This window comes from Panulirus ornatus, chromosome 41 (assembly GCF_036320965.1).
Source record: "Panulirus ornatus isolate Po-2019 chromosome 41, ASM3632096v1, whole genome shotgun sequence".
In the NCBI taxonomy this organism is placed as follows: domain Eukaryota; kingdom Metazoa; phylum Arthropoda; class Malacostraca; order Decapoda; family Palinuridae; genus Panulirus; species Panulirus ornatus.
The window spans coordinates 21,452,109-21,471,466 of NC_092264.1; the positions used below are offsets into that span (position 1 = coordinate 21,452,109).

General features: G+C 40.1%; 1 protein-coding gene across 1 annotated transcript in view; it reads right to left on the bottom strand.

Moving 5' to 3' along the window:
* LOC139761754 (uncharacterized) overlaps positions 1 to 19,128 on the bottom strand; it is a 55,379-nt gene extending 36,251 nt beyond the window's left edge. Inside the window, exons 1-2 of the mRNA XM_071686188.1 lie at positions 18,990 to 19,128; positions 3,694 to 3,819 (exon numbers count right to left, since the gene is read on the bottom strand). Of these exons, the coding sequence (XP_071542289.1) occupies positions 3,694 to 3,819; positions 18,990 to 18,991 (128 nt within the window). The 5' untranslated portion in view covers positions 18,992 to 19,128. The remainder of the gene's footprint in view (positions 1 to 3,693; positions 3,820 to 18,989) is intronic.
* Positions 19,129 to 19,358: the final 230 nt, after the last annotated feature.

Consider the following 19,358-nt stretch of genomic DNA (forward strand, 5'->3'; position numbering starts at 1 on the left):
TTCGAGGAGGATGAGCACTCCCCGCGTGACTCCTTCTTCTGTTTCCCATTTTAGAAAGTTAAAAAAAAAAAAAAAATACAAGGAGGGGAGGATTTCTGGCCCCCCGCTCCCGTCCCCTCTAGTCGCTTTCTACGACACGCGAGGAATGCGTGGGAAGTATTCTTTCACCCCTATCCCCAGGGATAATATACATATATATATACACATACACACACATACACACACACACACACACACACACACACATACATATATATACATGTGAAAGATGTAAGAAACAATTTAGAAAACTGAAACTTCTAGCTTGAAATGAAATGAAAAAATGAATGTCACATAATGTAGGTGAGAAATACTTAGAAAAGCAAATGGATTTGTATGTAGCATTCATGGATCTGGAGAAGGCATATGAGAGAGTTGATAGAGATGCTCTGTGGAAGGTATTAAGAATATATGGTGTGGGAGGTAAGTTGTTAGAAGCAGTGAAAAGTTTTTATCGAGGATGTAAGGCATGTGTACATATAGGAAGAGAGGAAAGTGATTGGTTCTGAGTGAATGTTGGTTTGCGGCAGGGTTGTGAGATGTCTCCATGGTTGTTTAATTTGTTTATGGATGGGGTTGTTAGGGAGGTGAATGCAAGAGTTTTGGAAAGAGGGGCAAGCATGCAGTCTGTTGTGGATGAGAGAGTTTGTTCGCTGATGATACAGCGCTGGTGGCTGATTCGTGGTGAGAAACTGCAGAAGCTGGTGACTGAGTTTGGTAAAGTGTGTGAAAGAAGATAGCTGAGAGTAAATGTGAATAAGAGCAAGGTTATTAGGTACAGTAGGGTTGAGGGACAAGTAAATTGGGAGGTAAGTTTGAATGGAGAAAAACTGGAGGAAGTGAAGTGTTTTAGATATCTGGGAGTGGATTTGGCAGCGGATGGAACCAAAGAAGCGGTAGTGAATCATAGGGTGGGGGAGGGGTCGAAAGTTCTGTTAGCGTTGACAAATGTGTGGAAGTCGAGAATGTTATCTTGGAAAGCAAAATTGGGTATGTTTGAAGGAATAGTGGTCCCAACAATGTTATATGGTTGTGAAGTGTGGGCTATAGATAGAGTTGTGCGGAGGAGGGTGGATGTGCTGGAAATGAGATGTCTGAGGACAATATGTGGTGTGAGGTGGTTTCATCGAGTAAGTAATGATAGGGTAAGAGAGATGTGTGGTAATAAAAAGAGTTCGGTTGAGAGAGCAGAAGAGGGTGTTTTGAAATGGTTTGGTCACATGGAGAGAATGAGTGAGGAATGACTGACAAAGAGAATAAATGTGTCAGGGGTGGAGGGAATGTGGAGAAGTGGGAGACCAAATTGGAGGTGGAAGGATGGAGTGAAAAAGATTTTGAGTGATCGGGGCCTGAGCATGTAGGAAGGTGAAAGGCGTGCAAGGAATAGAGTGAATTGGAACGATGTGGTATACCGGGGTCAACATGCTGTCAATGGATTGAACCAGGGCATGTGAAGCGTCTGGGGTAAAGCATGGAAAGTTTTGTGGGGCCTGGATGTGGAAAGGGAGCTGTGGTTTCAGCGCATTATACATGATGGCTAGAGACTGAGTGTGAACGAATGTGGCCTTTGTTGTCTTTTCCTAGCGCTACCTTGACACATGCAGGGGGAAAGAGTTTTCATTTCATGTGTGGTGGGGTGGCGATGGGAATGAATAAGGGCAGACAGTATGAATTATGTACAAGTGTATATATGTATATGTCTGTGTGTGTATATATATATATATATATATATATATATATATATATATATATATATATATATATATATATATATATATGTATATGTTGAGATGTATAGATATGTATATGTGCTGTGTGTGGACGTGTATGTATATACATGTGTATGTTGGTGGGTTGGGCCATTTTTTCGTCTGTTTCCTTGCGCTACCTCGCTAACGCGGGAGACAGCAACAAAGTATAATAAAATAATAAAATAAAAAATATAAGTAAATAAATACATACATACATTTATTCATTTATCCAACTATTATACATAATCACTGTTTCCCACATCAGCGAGGTAGTGCCAGGAAACAGAACAAGAATGGACCATCCACTCATATACACACATATATACACAATCATCGATCGCCCACATACGCACACATACATACATATACATATCAACATATATATACACAGACACTACTTGCATACACATGTGCATATCCATACGTGCATGCCATTATCCATTCCTGTCACTACCCCGCTCCACAGAAAACAGTAGTGCTATCCCTACTTTGGCAAAGCAGCGTCAGAAATACAGACAAAAAGGGCCATATTCATTAAAACTCAGTCTCTAGCTTCAAGTGTAATAAACAATTGGCTCACTGTTTGGCATGTTTCATGTATTGCCATTTCTTCATAGTCACCATTTTTCTTCCTGCAAATTCCTCATGAATAAAATTTAAGAAGGTGTTACTACAGCTACACCCTGCAGTCAACAGAAAATATCTTAGGTGTTGCTGTCACATCCCATAGTAAAGGGGTTAATTAATGAAACTTTCCCTGATACCAGTAACTCTTACTACTGCCTTAACTAAAATCAATATTTTAAATATAAAGCTCTGTATCATGCTCTGTAAATGTTATTGTATCCTCTACAGTGATTCTGTTCCGCAGTGCTGTGTAGTGTACACAGCAGTGCAGAACAAAATCACATACTCTTCAAAGCTAAAGTAATATGGAGTAAAACTGAATTACCAGTTTTCAAAAGTTCTGTTGATTTCAATCAAGGTACTGTTTCACTTAATTTTGACCTATATGTTTTCCTTGACCATAAAAACTATCCCCTATCATTTATTCATTGTTATCAAACAGATTAAAGAAAAGCTGAAAATCACACTCATTCGTTTACATCACTTATACTAAATTCACCCTCCTTTAATAAGCATTTCTTCCAAATTCATGAATCACTTTCTATGGTACCCCACAACATGAACTTTACTTATTTCACAATGTTACAACATTCATCAATCACTTTCATGAGTGCAGGTAATAGGTAGCAGATGGAAGGCAACCAACAACCAGGGAGGTATATTACCACTACTAACCGCCTGGGTTTTGGGAGGGGTAGTGACAGCTGCTTTGTGAGCCAAGACTTCAGTGGTTGCCAAGTTGCACTCCTATGCCCAGGTAGCTCTCTTTCTCTCTGCCTCATCCACACGTGGACTACTGGCATTCTGTCCACTAACATGTAATCTTTCCTTGTCATACACAACACTTGACTCACACGGCTCATTCCTTGTAACTAGATTTTCCTGCTGTAAGAACTATGCGCAAGCCCTGCCTTTTGGCAAAATGGCAGGAACAGTAGAGAGAAGTAGTAGATAGGAACATTAGGCATCAGCTTTAGGAAGAAAGAAAACATTACGAAGTAGTAGGGAGGAGCATTAGGTAGTAGTAATAGGAAGGGAAATTAGGAGGTAGGAGCCACTGCAAACACTGCACTAGACTTGCCCTCTGCCAATGGCAGTTAAGAGTAAGGCACTAAAGCCTAAGAAGCAGCAATGGAGTTCAATAGTTATGGAGATTCTACCCCTGGCCAACTCAATGAGGGAGTTCCATTTGGAACAGGTGTCAGAGATATATAGAGATAACAGACTTTCATGAGACAATACTAGTTTTCTGTGAATCCCATATAAGCATACTTACCTCCTACTTGAACTGCTATCACTACTTGAAGACTTCTTTCGTGGCTTCTTTTCCTTGTCACGAGACTTCCTCTCTTTTTCAGTCCCGCTGGAGGAAGCTGAACGACTGCGACTTCTACTTAGAACCCTGAAACGCACAATGATTCATTAATCTAGCGCAAACTATGGAGTTGACTGGGTTTCCATAAACATCAAATACCACCATATTCCACACAATAAATGTCATAATGAAACTATATACATACCTTTAGTAGCAATGGAGACATGTGGAACAAGGATGTATATATATAAGACTTGTAGCATGTGTGGTTCATGCTAATACAAAAAGAAGTAAGTGCTGCCTAGTAAAGCATGTTGACACTAGATCAAAAGGCACTTACTGTAATCTTAGTAATATGCTCCCACTAAAAAGAAATACAAACGAATTCAAACAACAACTGACCACTAGGTCCTAACAAGGGTGTTCAAGAATGTGGAGATCAGAAACTCAGGTTAGCATAGTAAGAGTTGAAAGATATATTTCATTTAATATCATATTGAGAGATATACATTTTATTTTATTTATCTATTTTGCTTTGTTGCTGTCTCCCGCGTTTGCGAAGTAGCGCAAGGAAACAGACGAAAGAAATGGCCCAACCCACCCCCATACACATGTATATACATACACATCCCCACACGCAAATATTCATACCCATACATCTCAATGTACACATATATATACACACATATACATATATACACATGCACACAATTCACACTGTCTGCCTTTATTCATTCCCATCGCTACCTCGCCACACATGGAATAACATCCCCCTCCCCCTCATGTGTGCGAGGTAGCGCTAGGAAAAGACAACAAAGGCCCCATTCGTTCACACTCAGTCTCCAGCTGTCATGCAATAATGCCCGAAGCCATAGCTCTCTTTCCACATCCAGGCCCCACAGAACTTTCCATGGTTCACCCCAGATGCTTCACATGCCCTGATTCAATCCACTGACAGCACGTCGACCCCGGTATACCACATCGATCCAATTCACTCTATTCCTTGCCCGCCTTTCACCCTCCTGCATTTTCAGGCCCCGATCACTCAAAATCTTTTTCACTCCATCTTTCCACATCCAATTTGGTCTCCGTCTCCCACTTCTCCTCGTTCCCTCCACCTCCGACACATATCCTCTTGGTCAATCTTTCCTCACTCATTCTCTCCATGTGCCCAAACCATTTCAAAACACCCTCTTCTGCTCTCTCAACCACGCTCTTCTTATTTCCACACATCTCTCTTACCCTTACGTTACTTACTCAATCAAACCACCTCACACCACATATTGTCCTCAAACATCTCATTTCCAGCACATCCACCCTCCTGTGCACTACTCTATCCATAGCCCACGCCTCGCAACCATACAACATTGTTGGAACCACTATTCCTTCAAACATACCCATTTTTGCTTTCCGAGATAATGTTCTCGACTTCCACACATTCTTCAAGGCTCCCAGGATTTTCGCCCCCTCCCCCACCCTATGATTCACTTCCGCTTCCATGGTTCCATCCCCTGCCAGATCCACTCCCAGATATCTAAAACACTTTACTTCCTCCAGTTTTTCTCCATTCAAACTTACCTCCCAATTGACTTGATCCTCAACCCTACTGTACCTAATAACCTTGCTCTTATTCACATTTACTCTTAACTGTCTTCTTTCACACACTTTACCAAACTCAGTCACCAGCTTCTGCAGTTTCTCACATGAATACAAGCCACTGTTTCATATAGTCATTTGCAGATGAAATAGAATATTTATGGGAGTGGATTTCGCAGCGGATGGAGCCATGGAAGCAGAAGTGAATCATAGGGTGGGGGAGGGGGCAAAAGTTCTGGGAGCATTGAAGAATGTGTGGAAGTCAAGAACATTATCTCGGTAAGCAAAAATGGGTATGTTTGAAGGAATAGTGGTTCCAACAATGTTATATGGTTGCAAGGCGTGGGCTATAGATAGACATGTGCAGAGGAGGGTGGATGTGCTGGAAATGAGATGTTTGAGGACAATATGTGGTGTGAGATGGTTTGATAGAGTAAGTAATAATAGGGTAAGAGAGATGAGTAGTAATAAAAAGAGTGTGGTTGAGAGAGCAGAAGAGGGTGTTTTGAAATGGTTTGGTCACATGGAGAGAATGAGTGAGGAAAGACTGACAAAGAGGATATATGTGTCAGAGGTGGAGGGAACGAGAAGTGGGAGACCAAATTGGAGGTGGAAAGATGGAGTGAAAAAGATTTTGAGTGATCAGGGCCTGAACATGCAGGAGGGTGAAAGGCATGCAAGGAATAGAGTGAATTGGAACGATGTGGTATACCGAGGTCGACGTGCTGTCAATGGATTGAACCAGGGCATGTGAAGCATCTGGGGTAAACCATGGAAAGCTCTGTAGGGCCTGGATGTGGAAAGGGAGCTGTGGTTTCGGTGCATTATTACATGACAGCTAGAGACTGAGCATGAATGAATGTGGCCTTTGTTGTCTTTTCCTAGCACTACCTCGTGCACATGCGGGGGGAGGGGGTTGTTATTTCGATGGCGATGGGAATGGATATATATGGATGTATATATGTCTGTGTGTGTATATATATGTATAAGTTGAGATGTATAGGTATGTATATGTGCGTGTGTGGAAGTGTATGTGTATACATGTGTATGTGGGTGGGTTAGGCCATTCTTTCGTCTGTGTCCTTGCGGGTTGTGCATGTGGAGGAGGGTGGATGTGTTGGAAATTAAATATTTGAGGACAATATGTGGTGTGAGGTGGTTTGATTGAGTAAGTAATGAAAGAGTGAGAAATATTTATCTATTTATTTATTTTGCTTTGTCGCTGTCTCCCGTGTTTGCGAAGTAGCGCAAGGAAACAGACAAAAGAAATGGCCCAACCCACCCCCATACACATGTATATACATACACGTCCACACACGCAAATATATATACCCATACATCTCAATGTACACACATATATACACACACACAGACATACATATATACACATGCACACAATTCACACTGTCTGCCTTTATTCATTCCCATCGCCACCTCGCCACACATGGAATAACATCCCCCTCCCCCCTCATGTGTGCGAGGTAGCGCTAGGAAAAGACAACAAAAGCCCCATTCGTTCACACTCAGTCTCTAGCTGTCATGCAATAATGCCCGAAACCACAGCTCCCTTTCCACATCCAGGCCCCACACAACTTTCCATGGTTTACCCCAGACGCTTCACATGCCCTGATTCACTCCATTGACAGCACGTCGACCCCGGAATACCACATCGATCCAATTCACTCTATTCCTTGCCCGCCTTTCACCCTCCTCAATGTTCAGGCCCCGATCACTCAAAATCTTTTTCACTCCATCTTTCCACCTCCAATTTGGTCTCCGTCTCCCACTTCTCCTCGTTCCCTCCACCTCCGACACATATATCCTCTTGGTCAATCTTTCCTCACTCATTCTCTCCATGTGACCAAACCATTTCAAAACACCCTCTTCTGTTCTCTCAACCACGCTCTTTTTATTTCCACACATCTCTCCTACCCTTACATTACTTACTCGATCAAAACACCTCACACCACATAATGTCCTCAAACATCTCATTTCCAGCACATCCATCCTCCTGCGCACAACTCTATCCATAGCCCACGCCTCGCAACCATACAACATTGTTGGAACCACTATTCCTTCAACCATACCCATTTTTGCTTTCCAAGATAATGTTCTCGACTTCCACACATTCTTCAAGGCTCCCAGAATTTTCGCCCCCTCCCCCACCCTATGATTCACTTCTGCTTCCATGGTTCCATCCGCTGCCAGATCCACTCCCAGATATCTAAAACACTTTACTTCCTCGAGTTTTTCTCCATTCAAACTTAACTCTCAATTGACTTGACCTACAATCCTACTGTACCTAATAACCTTGCTCTTATTCACATTCACTCTTAACTGGGTTTTTAAGCACAGGGAATTTGTGGGGTAAAAACAATGAAAATAATGGACAGATTTAGTGATGCATTCATAATACTTTTGATGAAATCTTGCAAATGATTAACAAACATCCTCATAGCATGCTGAAGATGGGTGCCCAATAACATTCACCTGGCACTTATACAGACTCTGTAGAGTATTATACTGATAGTATTTCAGTATGGAAAGTGAATGATGCTGTAACAAAACAAGAAATCTTGCATGCAGAATTATATATCATCCTTTTATTACTTATACATTCCAGTAAATGCCACCACGCCTCATAAACAGCGAATCTAAGTTTGGTGAGTTTAGGTGTCTTCATGAATTTAAGGCATGAATTAGTGCTCATGAGATCTTCCCTGCACAGGCTCAGACTGTTGTCTCTTTAGACATCTGAAATTGCTGTTTACATTTCCAACCAAATGAAAGAGTATGGCAGAGAGAAGTGGAGTACAGTTTATTTTTTCATAAAAACACTTAATAATGAAAAGCAATTGTGAAAAAAGCCTAATCTTTGATTTCCATTTATTACAGTATTATAGCACTGTTATTTTACCCCACATTTTACCTTTCCAGCATGACCCTACCGTTAACACATAAATGTCGAAAGGTGATTTTGAAAGGTATTGAAACAAAATTCCAAACTCTTATATCATTCCTTACATTAGCGACAAAGAAATCATAAGTGAAAATGTAAGATATTGAACCTACAAGAGTGGTGTGTCTCTATTCTAGACTTTTACCACTAAGTTATTATCTTATCCCACATTTTCCCTTTCCCCCATATATCTTCATCATCAATCTTTCCTTTCTCAGTCTCTCCATATGTCCAAACCATTCCAACACACCCTCTTCTGCTCTCAACCACACTTTTTATTAGAACACATCATGAGAAGCAAGTGTTCTGGGAGCAGCTGAATGAGTGTGTTAGTGGTTTTGATGCACGAGACCGGGTTATAGTGATGTGTGATTTGAATGCAAAGGTGAGTAATGTGGCAGTTGAGGGAATAATTGGTATACATGGGGTGTTCAGTGTTGTAAATGGAAATGGTGAAGAGCTTGTAGATTTATGTGCTGAAAAAGGATTGGTGATTGGGAATACCTGGTTTAAAAAGCGAGATATCCATAAGTATACGTATGTAAGTAGGAGAGATGGCCAGAGAGCGTTATTGGATTATGTGTTGATTGACAGGAGTGCAAAAGAGAGACTTTTGGATGTTAATGTGCTGAGAGGTGCAACTGGAGGGATGTCTGATCATTATCTTGTGGAGGCGAAGGTGAAGATTTGTAGGGGTTTTCAGAAAGGAAGAGAGAATGTTGGGGTGAAGGGAGTAGTGAGAGTAAGTGAGCTCGGGAAGGAGACTTGTGTGAGGAAGTACCAGGAGAGACTGAGTACAGAATGGAAAAAGGTGAGAACAAAGGAGGTAAGGGGAGTGGGGGAGGAATGGGATGTATTTAGGGAAGCAGTGATGGCTTGTGCAAAAGATGCTTGTGGCATGAGAAGCGTGGGAGGTGGGTTGATTAGAAAAGGTAGTGAGTGGTGGGATGAAGAAGTAAGATTATTAGTGAAAGATAAGAGAGAGGCATTTGGACGATTTTTGCAGGGAAAAAATGCAAATGAGTGGGAGATGTATAAAAGAAAGAGGCAGGTCAAGAGAAAGGTGCAAGAGGTGAAAAAGTGGGCAAATGAGAGTTGGGGTGGGAGAGTATCATTAAATTTTAGGGAGAATAAAAAGATGTTTTGGAAGGAGGTAAATAAAGTGCGTAAGACAAGGGAGCAAATGGGAACTTCAGTGAAGGGGGCTAATGGGGAGGTGATAACAAGTAGTGGTGATGTGAGAAGGAGATGGAGTGAGTATTTTGAAGGTTTGTTGAATGTGTTTGATGATAGAGTGGCAGATATAGGGTGTTTTGGTCGAAGTGGTGTGCAAAGTGAGAGGGTTAGGGAAAATGATTTGGTAAACAGAGAAGAGGTAGTAAAAGCTTTGCGGAAGATGAAAGCTGGCAAGGCAGCAGGTCTGGATGGTACTGCAGTGGAATCTATTATAAAAGGAGGTGACTGTATTGTTGACTGGTTGGTAAGGTTATTTAATGTATGTATGATTCATGGTGAGGTGCCTGAGGATTGGCGGAATGCTTGCATAGTGCCATTGTACAAAGGCAAAGGGGATAAAAGTGAGTGCTCAAATTACAGAGGTATAAGTTTGTTGAGTATTCCTGGTAAATTCTATGGGAGGGTATTGATTGAGAGGGTGAAGGCATGTACAGAGCATCAGATTGGGGAAGAGCAGTGTGGTTTCAGAAGTGGTAGAGGATGTGTGGATCAGGTGTTTGCTTTGAAGAATGTATGTGAGAAATACTTAGAAAAGCAAATGGATTTGTATGTAGAATTTATGGATCTGGAGAAGGCATATGATAGAGTTGATAGAGATGCTCTGTGGAAGGTATTAAGAATATATGGTGTGGGAGGCAAGTTGTTAGAAGCAGTGAAAAGTTTTTATCGAGGATGTAAGGCATGTGTACAAGTAGGAAGATAGGAAAGTGATTGGTTCTCAGTGAATGTAGGTTTGCGGCAGGGGTGTGTGATGTCTCCATAGTTGTTTAATTTGTTTATGGATGGGGTTGTTAGGGAGGTGAATGCAAGAGTTTTGGAAAGAGGGGCAAGTATGAAGTCTGTTGGGGATGAGAGAGCTTGGGAAGTGAGTCAGTTGTTGTTTACTGATGATACAGCGCTGGTGGCTGATTCATGTGGAAAACTGCAGAAACTGGTGACTGAGTTTGGTAAAATGTGTGAAAGAAGAAAGTTAAGAGTAAATGTGAATAACAGCAAGGTTATTAGGTACAGTAGTGTTGAGGGTCAAGTCAATTGGGAGGTAAGTTTGAATGGAGAAAAACTGGAGGAAGTAAAGTGTTTTAGATATCTGGGAGTGGATGGAACCATGGAAGCGGAAGTGAATCATAGGGTGGGGGAGGGGGCAAAAATTCTGGGAGCCTTGAAGAATTTTTGGAAGCCGAGAACATTATCTCGGAAAGCAAAAATGGCTATGTTTGAAGGAATAGTGGTTCCAACAATGTTGTATGGTTGCGAGGCGTGGGCTATGGATAGAGTTGTGCGCAGGAGGGTGGATGTGCTGGAAATGAGATGTTTGAGGACAATATGTGGTGTGAGGTGGTTTGATTGAGTAAGTAATAATAGGGTAAAAGAGATGTGTGGAAATAAAAAGAAACTGGTTGAGAGAACAGAAGAGGGTGTTTTGAAATGGTTTGGTCACATGGAGAGGATGAGTAAGGAAAGATTGACCAAGAGGATATATGTGTCAGAGGTGGAGGGAACGAGGAGAAGTGGGAGACCAAATTGGAGGTGGTAAGATGGAGTGAAAAAGATTCTGAGTGATCGGGGCCTGAACATGCAGGAGGGTGAAAGGTGAGCAAGGAATAGAGTGAATTGGAACGATGTGGTATACCGGGGTCTATGTGCTGTCAATGGATTGAACCAGGGCATGTGAAGCGTTTGGGGTAAACCATGGAAAGTTCTGTGGGGCCTGGATGTGGAAAGGGAGCTGTATTTTCAGTGCATTATTACATGATAGTTAGAGACTGAGTGTGAACAAATGGGGCCTTTGTTGTCTTTTCCTAGCGCTACCTCGCACACATGAGGGGGGAGGGGATTGTTATTCCATGTGTGGCAAGGTGGCGATGGGAATAAATAAAGGCAGACAGTATGAATTATGTACATGTGTATATATGTATATGTCTGTGTGTGTATATATATGTGTGTACACTGAGATGTATAGGTATGTATATTTGCATGTGTGGACGTGTATGTATATACATGTGTATGTGGGTGGGTTGGGCCATTCTTTCGTCTGTTTCCTTGCGCTACCTCGCTAACGCGGGAGACAGCGACAAAGCAAAATAATAAAGAAAATAAAAATATACAAACATAAACATTTTTTTTTTTTTTTTTTTTTTTTTTTATACTTTGTCGCTGTCTCCCGCGTTTGCGAGGTAGCGCAAGGAAACAGACGAAAGAAATGGCCCAACCCCCCCCCCCCATACACATGTACATACACACGTCCACACACGCAAATATACATACCTACACAGCTTTCCATGGTTTACCCCAGACGCTTCACATGCCTTGCTTCAATCCACTGACAGCACGTCAACCCCTGTATACCACATGACTCCAATTCACTCTAATTCTTGCCCTCCTTTCACCCTCCTGCATGTTCAGGCCCCGATCACACAAAATCTTTTTCACTCCATCTTTCCACCTCCAATTTGGTCTCCCTCTTCTCCTCGTTCCCTCCACCTCCGACACATATATCCTCTTGGTCAATCTCTCCTCACTCATTCTCTCCATGTGCCCAAACCATTTCAAAACACCCTCTTCTGCTCTCTCAACCACGCTCTTTTTATTTCCACACATCTCTCTTACCCTTACGTTACTTACTCGATCAAACCACCTCACACCACACATTGTCCTCAAACATCTCATTTCCAGCACATCCATCCTCCTGCGCACATCTCTATCCATAGCCCACGCCTCGCAACCATACAGCATTGTTGGAACCACTATTCCCTCAAACATACCCATTTTTGCTTTCCGAGATAATGTTCTCGACTTCCACACATTTTTCAAGGCTCCCAAAATTTTCGCCCCCTCCCCCACCCTATGATCCACTTCCGCTTCCATGGTTCCATCCGCTGACAGATCCACTCCCAGATATCTAAAGCACTTCACTTCCTCCAGTTTTTCTCCATTCAAACTCACCTCTCTATTTTAATGCTTGTTGTCTTTTGGCATCCAATATTGGTTTCATCATCATAACCATTTCACTGCCTCGTGATTTGTTAGGTTTGAAAGGTGAGCAGCAAGTTTTCAGATATCTTTAGAGATGTAAGAGTTTGATCCTGTGTGGGACGGATCTCATGAGCATCAATTAGATCCCAAAATCTATACACACATCTGAACTCACCCAATGTATTTGTAAAATTCTGATTAAGACGGATTCAAGCTTTACAATGCTTGGCAGACTGAATGGGATGCATAAATAATTAAGGATTATATGCATTCCTAGACTTGTCTGGCAAGATCTCATACTATTATAGATTCATTCATGTGCTGACATACAGACTTCAAAAAGCTAATGAGAATCGAAACATGCACAGGAGAAAGTTTTTTATCTGCAGGACGGTCACATGGGGCCATTGGGACGTATAGGAATCTCTCCCACTCATTTATTATTTAAAGAATGTACCAGAAATGTATTATAATCTCAATTGTGGTATCATAAATGCTTTAACTTTACAAATTCCCTTTACTTCAAAGCCATTCATTAAATTAATGGAGTCAGGCAGTTCTAAACCAACTTCTATATCAACTATACACGATATAAGGAGTACATTAGTCTCAATTTTCTTTAATTCAATCTTCTCCAAAATGCACAATCATATTCTAAAATTCTACCAATACTGTCATACATAGGGCACCAAGCTGGGAACTGTAACTATGGTGATCCTGTACACATGTATTATCATACTTTGAGCACCAAGCTGATAACTGTATACATGGTGATCCTGTAAATAGATGTATTATCATACATGGGGCACCAAGCTGATAACTGTATACATGGTGATCCAGTACATGGTTGTATTATCATACATGGGGCACCAAGCTGAGAAATGTATACATGGTGATCCTGTATATGGATGCATTATCATACATAGGGCACCAAGATGAGAACTGTATACATGGTGATCCTGCACATAGATTTGTATTATCATACATGGAGCATCAAGCTGATAACTGTATACGTGGTGATATTGCACATAGACGTATTACCATACATGGGACACCAAGCTGAGAATTGTATACATGGTGAACTTGTACATGGTTGTATTATCATACATGGGGCAACAAGCTGAGAACTGTATACATGGTGATCCTGGACATGGTTGTATTATCATACATGGGGCACCAAGCTGATAACTGCATACATGGTGATTTTTTATATGGTTGTACCATCATACATGGGGCAACAAGCTGAGAACTGTATACATGGTGATCTTGTACATGGTTGTACTATCATACATGGGGCACCAAACTGATAACTGTATACATGGTGATCTTGTATATGGTTGTAACATCATAAATGGGGCACCAGGCTAAGAACTGTACACATGGTGATCTTGTACATGGTTGTATCATCATACATGGGACACCAAGCTGCAAACTGTATACATGGTGATCCTGTACATGGTTGTATCATCATAAATGGGGCACCAAGCTAATGACTGTATACATGGTGATCTTGTACATGGTTGTATTATCATACATGGGGCACCAAGCTGAGAACTGTATACATGGTGATCCTGTATATGGTTGTACTATCATACATAGGTCACCAAGCTGAGAACTGTATATATGGTGATCCTGTACATGGTTGTACTATCAGACATGGGGCACCAAGCTGAGAACTGTATATATGGTGATCTTGTACATGGTTGTACTATCATACATAGGTCACCAAGCTGAGAACTGTATATATGGTGATCTTGTACATGGTTGTACTATCATACATGGGGCACCAAGCTGAGAACTGTATATATGGTGATCTTGTACATGGTTGTATTATCATACATGGGGCACCAAGCTGAGAACTGTATATATGGTGATCTTGTACATGGTTGTACTATCATACATGGGTCACCAAGCTGAGAACTGTATATATGGTGATCTTGTACATGGTTGTACTATCATACATAGGTCACCAAGCTGAGAACTGTATATATGGTGATCTTGTACATGGTTGTACTATCATACATAGGTCACCAAGCTGAGAACTGTATATATGGTGATCTTGTACATGGTTGTACTATCATACATGGGGCACCAAGCTGAGAACTGTATATATGGTGATCTTGTATATGGTTGTATCATCATACATGGGGCACCAAGCTGAGAACTGTATACATGGTGATCTTGTACATGGTTGTACTATCATACATGGGGCACCAAGCTGAGAACTGTATACATGGTGATCTTGTACATGGTTGTACTATCATACATGGGGCACCAAGCTGAGAACTGTATATATGGTGATCTTGTACATGGTTGTACTATCATACATAGGTCACCAAGCTGAGAACTGTATATATGGTGATCTTGTACATGGTTGTACTATCATACATAGGTCAACAAGCTGAGAACTGTATATATGGTGATCTTGTACATGGTTGTACTATCATACATAGGCCACTAAACTGAGAACTGTATATATGGTGATCTTGTACATGGTTGTACTATCATACATGGGGCACCAAGCTGAGAACTGTATACATGGTGATCCTGTATATGGTTGTACTATCATACATAGGTCACCAAGCTGAGAACTGTATATATGGTGATCTTGTACATGGTTGTACTATCATACATAGGCCACTAAACTGAGAACTGTATATATGGTGATCTTGTACATGGTTGTATCATCATACATAGGTCACCAAGCTGAGAACTGTATATATGGTGATCTTGTACATGGTTGTACTATCATACATAGGCCACTAAACTGAGAACTTTATACATGGGTTACACAATTATCACAACTGATGGTTTCCAACGAGTTTACCAAGTACAGAAGTTACCATAATTTTGCTGAAATGATTCTTCTGACATTTCATGAATGACATTATTACACCGACAAACTACAATTGTTATGTTAACTTTCCCTTAAGTAAATGAAATGGTCAGTAGATGGCTTCATCCCTCATTGTCTTTGTGGCAGATTAAGCTGACTTGATCCAATATAGGATTACATCATTGGTTTAATTGCAAGTGTATCAACCTGACCCAAGTGAGGATTACATCATTGGTTTAATTGCAAGTGTATCAACCTGACCCAAGTGAGGATTACATCATTGGTTTAATTGCAAGTGTATCAACCTGACCCAAGTGAGGATTACATCATTGGTTTAATTGCAAGTGTATCAACTTGACCCAAGTGAGATTACATCATGGTTTAATTGACAAGTGTATCATTATTCTGACCCTAAGTGAGGATTTGACATCATTGGTTTAATGCAAGTGTATCAACCTGACCCAAGTGGAGGATTACTCATTGGTTTAACTGCAAGTGTATCAACTGACCCAAGTGAGGATTACATCACTGGTTTAATTGCAAGTGTATCAGACCTGACCCAAGTGAGGATTACATCATTGGTTTAATTGCAAGTGTATCAACATGACCCAAGTGAGGAATTACATCATTGGTTTAACTGCAAGTGTATCAACCTGACCCAAGTGAGGATTACATCATTGGTTTAATTGCAAGTGTATCAACCTGACCCAAGTGAGGATTACATCATTGGTTTAATTGCAAGTGTATCAACTTGACCCAAGTGAGGATTACATCATTGGTTTAATTGCAAGTGTATCAACCTGACCCAAGTGAGGATTACATCATTGGTTTAACTGCAAGTGTATCAACTTGACCCAAGTGAGGATTACATCACTGGTTTAATTGCAAGTGTATCAACCTGACCCAAGTGAGATTACATCATTGGTTTAATTGGCAAGTGTATCAACCTGACCCAAGTGAGGATTACATCATTGGTTTAATTGCAAGTGTATCAACTTGACCCAAGTGAGGATTACATCATTGGTGGTTAAATTTGCAAGTGTATCAACTTGACCCAAGTGAGGATTACATCACTGGTTTAATTGCAAGTGTATCAACCTGACCGAAGTGAGGATTACATCATTGGTTTAATTGCAAGTGTATCAACCTGACCTAAGTGAGGATTACATCATTGGTTTAATTGCAAGTGTATCAACCTGACCCAAGTGAGGATTACATCACTGGTTTAATTGCAAGTGTATCAACTTGACCCAAGTGAGGATTACATCACTGGTTTAATTGCAAGTGTATCAACTTGACCCAAGTGAGGATTACATCACTGGTTTAATTGCAAGTGTATCAACTTGACCCAAGTGAGGATTACATCACTGGTTTAATTGCAAGTGTATCAACTTGACCCAAGTGAGGATTACATCATTGGCTTAACTGCAAGTGTATCAACTTGACCCAAGTGAGGATTACATCATTGGTTTAATTGCAAGTGTATCAACCTGACCCAAGTGAGGATTACATCATTGGTTTAATTGCAAGTGTATCAACCTGACCCAAGTGAGGATTACATCTTTGCTTTAATTGCAAGTGTATCAACTTGACCCAAGTGAGGATTACATCATTGGTTTAATTGCAAGTGTATCAACTTGACCCAAGTGAGGATTACATCATTGGTTTAATTGCAAGTGTATCAACCTGACCCAAGTGAGGATTACATCTTTGCTTTAATTGCAAGTGTATCAACTTGACCCAAGTGAGGATTACATCATTGGTTTAATTGCAAGTGTATCAACTTGACCCAAGTGAGGATTACATCACTGGTTTAACTGCTACTGTATCAACTTATTCCCAGAGAAACAAAATACTTGAAGTGCTCAAACAGTCTCTGGAGTCAGGCGTAGTTCCTAAGCAATGGAGAACAGCAAATACTGTTCCCATCTTAATGAAAGGGGATAAATCCATTGCTTTTAATTATCATCCTGTCAGCTTGACATCATATTGTGGGGAAATTTCTCAAATCAATTATTGCAGACCAAAGCCGGGAACACTTGAAGAATCATCATCTCACTAGGGATTCTCAACATGGGTTTACATAAGGGAAGTCATATCACAGTAACCTTCTCTCCTTCTTTAATAAAGCATTTGTAACTGTTGATCAGGGTAAGTTATATACTTAAGTAAGGCTTTGGACAGAGTACCTCAAGAGCATCTGCTTAGAAAAATAGTGGCACATGGCATCTGGAGTAGTTTATTTAACTGGATTAGGATATGGCTCACTGACAGAAAACAGAGGGTATGCATCAATGGAGTTACATTGGACTGGGGTAATGTAGCCTAGTCGTGTTCCTCAGGAGTCAGTCTTGGGACCACTTTGGTTATATATATTAACAATTTGGATATGGAAACAACCAGCAACTTAAGTAAATTTGGCAATGATACAAAAACAGGGCCCATAATTGACTCAGATGAAAATTCATAGAATTTGCAAAGAGACTTAAACAGATTATCAGAATGGGCGCGTACATGGAAAATGGAATTCAGCGTAGATAAATGCACAACACTTAGTGTGGGTAAAGACAGGAACACTGATTACAAACTGGACAATTTACTATTGATAAAACAATGTGAAAGGGATTTATACTATACAGATGATATACATTGTTTAGAGAGAGTACAAAGGTGAATGACAAAAATGATCCCTGGAATTAGAGACTCACTCATGAAGAAAGGTTAAAAAGCCTGAATCTACACTCACCTAAGAGGAGGAGGGCCAGGGGGGGATATGACTGGGTGAAGGGCATAAAAGTAACATGAATAAAGTTCTTATGATGGTGCCACCGAAGAGGACAAGAAATAACAGATTTAAATTAAGAAAAAATATTCATGGCTGATGTGGGTAAATATTGGTCCCGGAAGATGGTAATGGAACAAGTTGACGGGTATAGTAGTGGAAGTACGTGAGGCTTTATAGGAAGGTTGGATGTATTTATGGGTTCAGGCCGTTGATTGTAGGGTGGACAGAACCTGCATGGGCCTCTAGCAGTGTTCCCACTTACGTTCTAAATAACACGAATTTTGATGACGTTGTTCTGTATAACATTAATTTCTAAGTGGGTAGAAAATAGTGTGGTGTTGAATCTTGGGGTCTGGAGATGATGATCTCCAGATAATAATTAAGTTTAGACAAACAAACTTTTGTTATTCATAGTCTACTTGACGATAAGATCTATTACTACAACAATACAACAGTCTACTTGACGATAAGATCTATTACTACAACAATACATCAGGAGAAACAATAATGCATTGAGGGCGGTTGTATTATCCAAGGTTTTACTACACATAGTAATGTCTGACTTATAATAATAATAATAATAATAATAAATTGTAGTTTTTTATGAAACAAGACACAAGGAATACATCAATATATGAGATATAACTTAATAATAATATTAAATTGTAGTTTATTATCATTATATAAGACCTAAGGATGACATCAATATATGAGGATATATAACTTAATATCAAATTGTAATTTATCATTATTATCTAAGACCTAAGGACGACATCAATATATGAGGATATATAACTTAATATCAAATTGTAGTTTATAATTAGTATGTAAGACCTAAGGATTACATCAATATATAAGGATATATAACTTACATCTTAGCTGCTTGTCTCCATACTAGTTTGTTTACAAACGTAGTTGATCACCACTTGATCAAGCGAGATCTAAACAACATTTATCATTAATATCAAAAATTATTCGAGTTATGGAACTGTATGAATAGTAATATAAAAGTTACCTTTACTGAATACCTATGTAGATTTAGATCATAACATCGCTAGTTTATACTTTGGTTTGACTCTTTATATTTTTATAGAAAACTATATAATTATCTGGTAAACTATCATAAAACTGTAACTACCGCAGCCCTTACACCTAAAATGATAACAAACAAAATGAAAACTACAAAACTGGATAAAACACAAGTTTGGACATGCACTTGGCAAAGTTATATTATATGGATA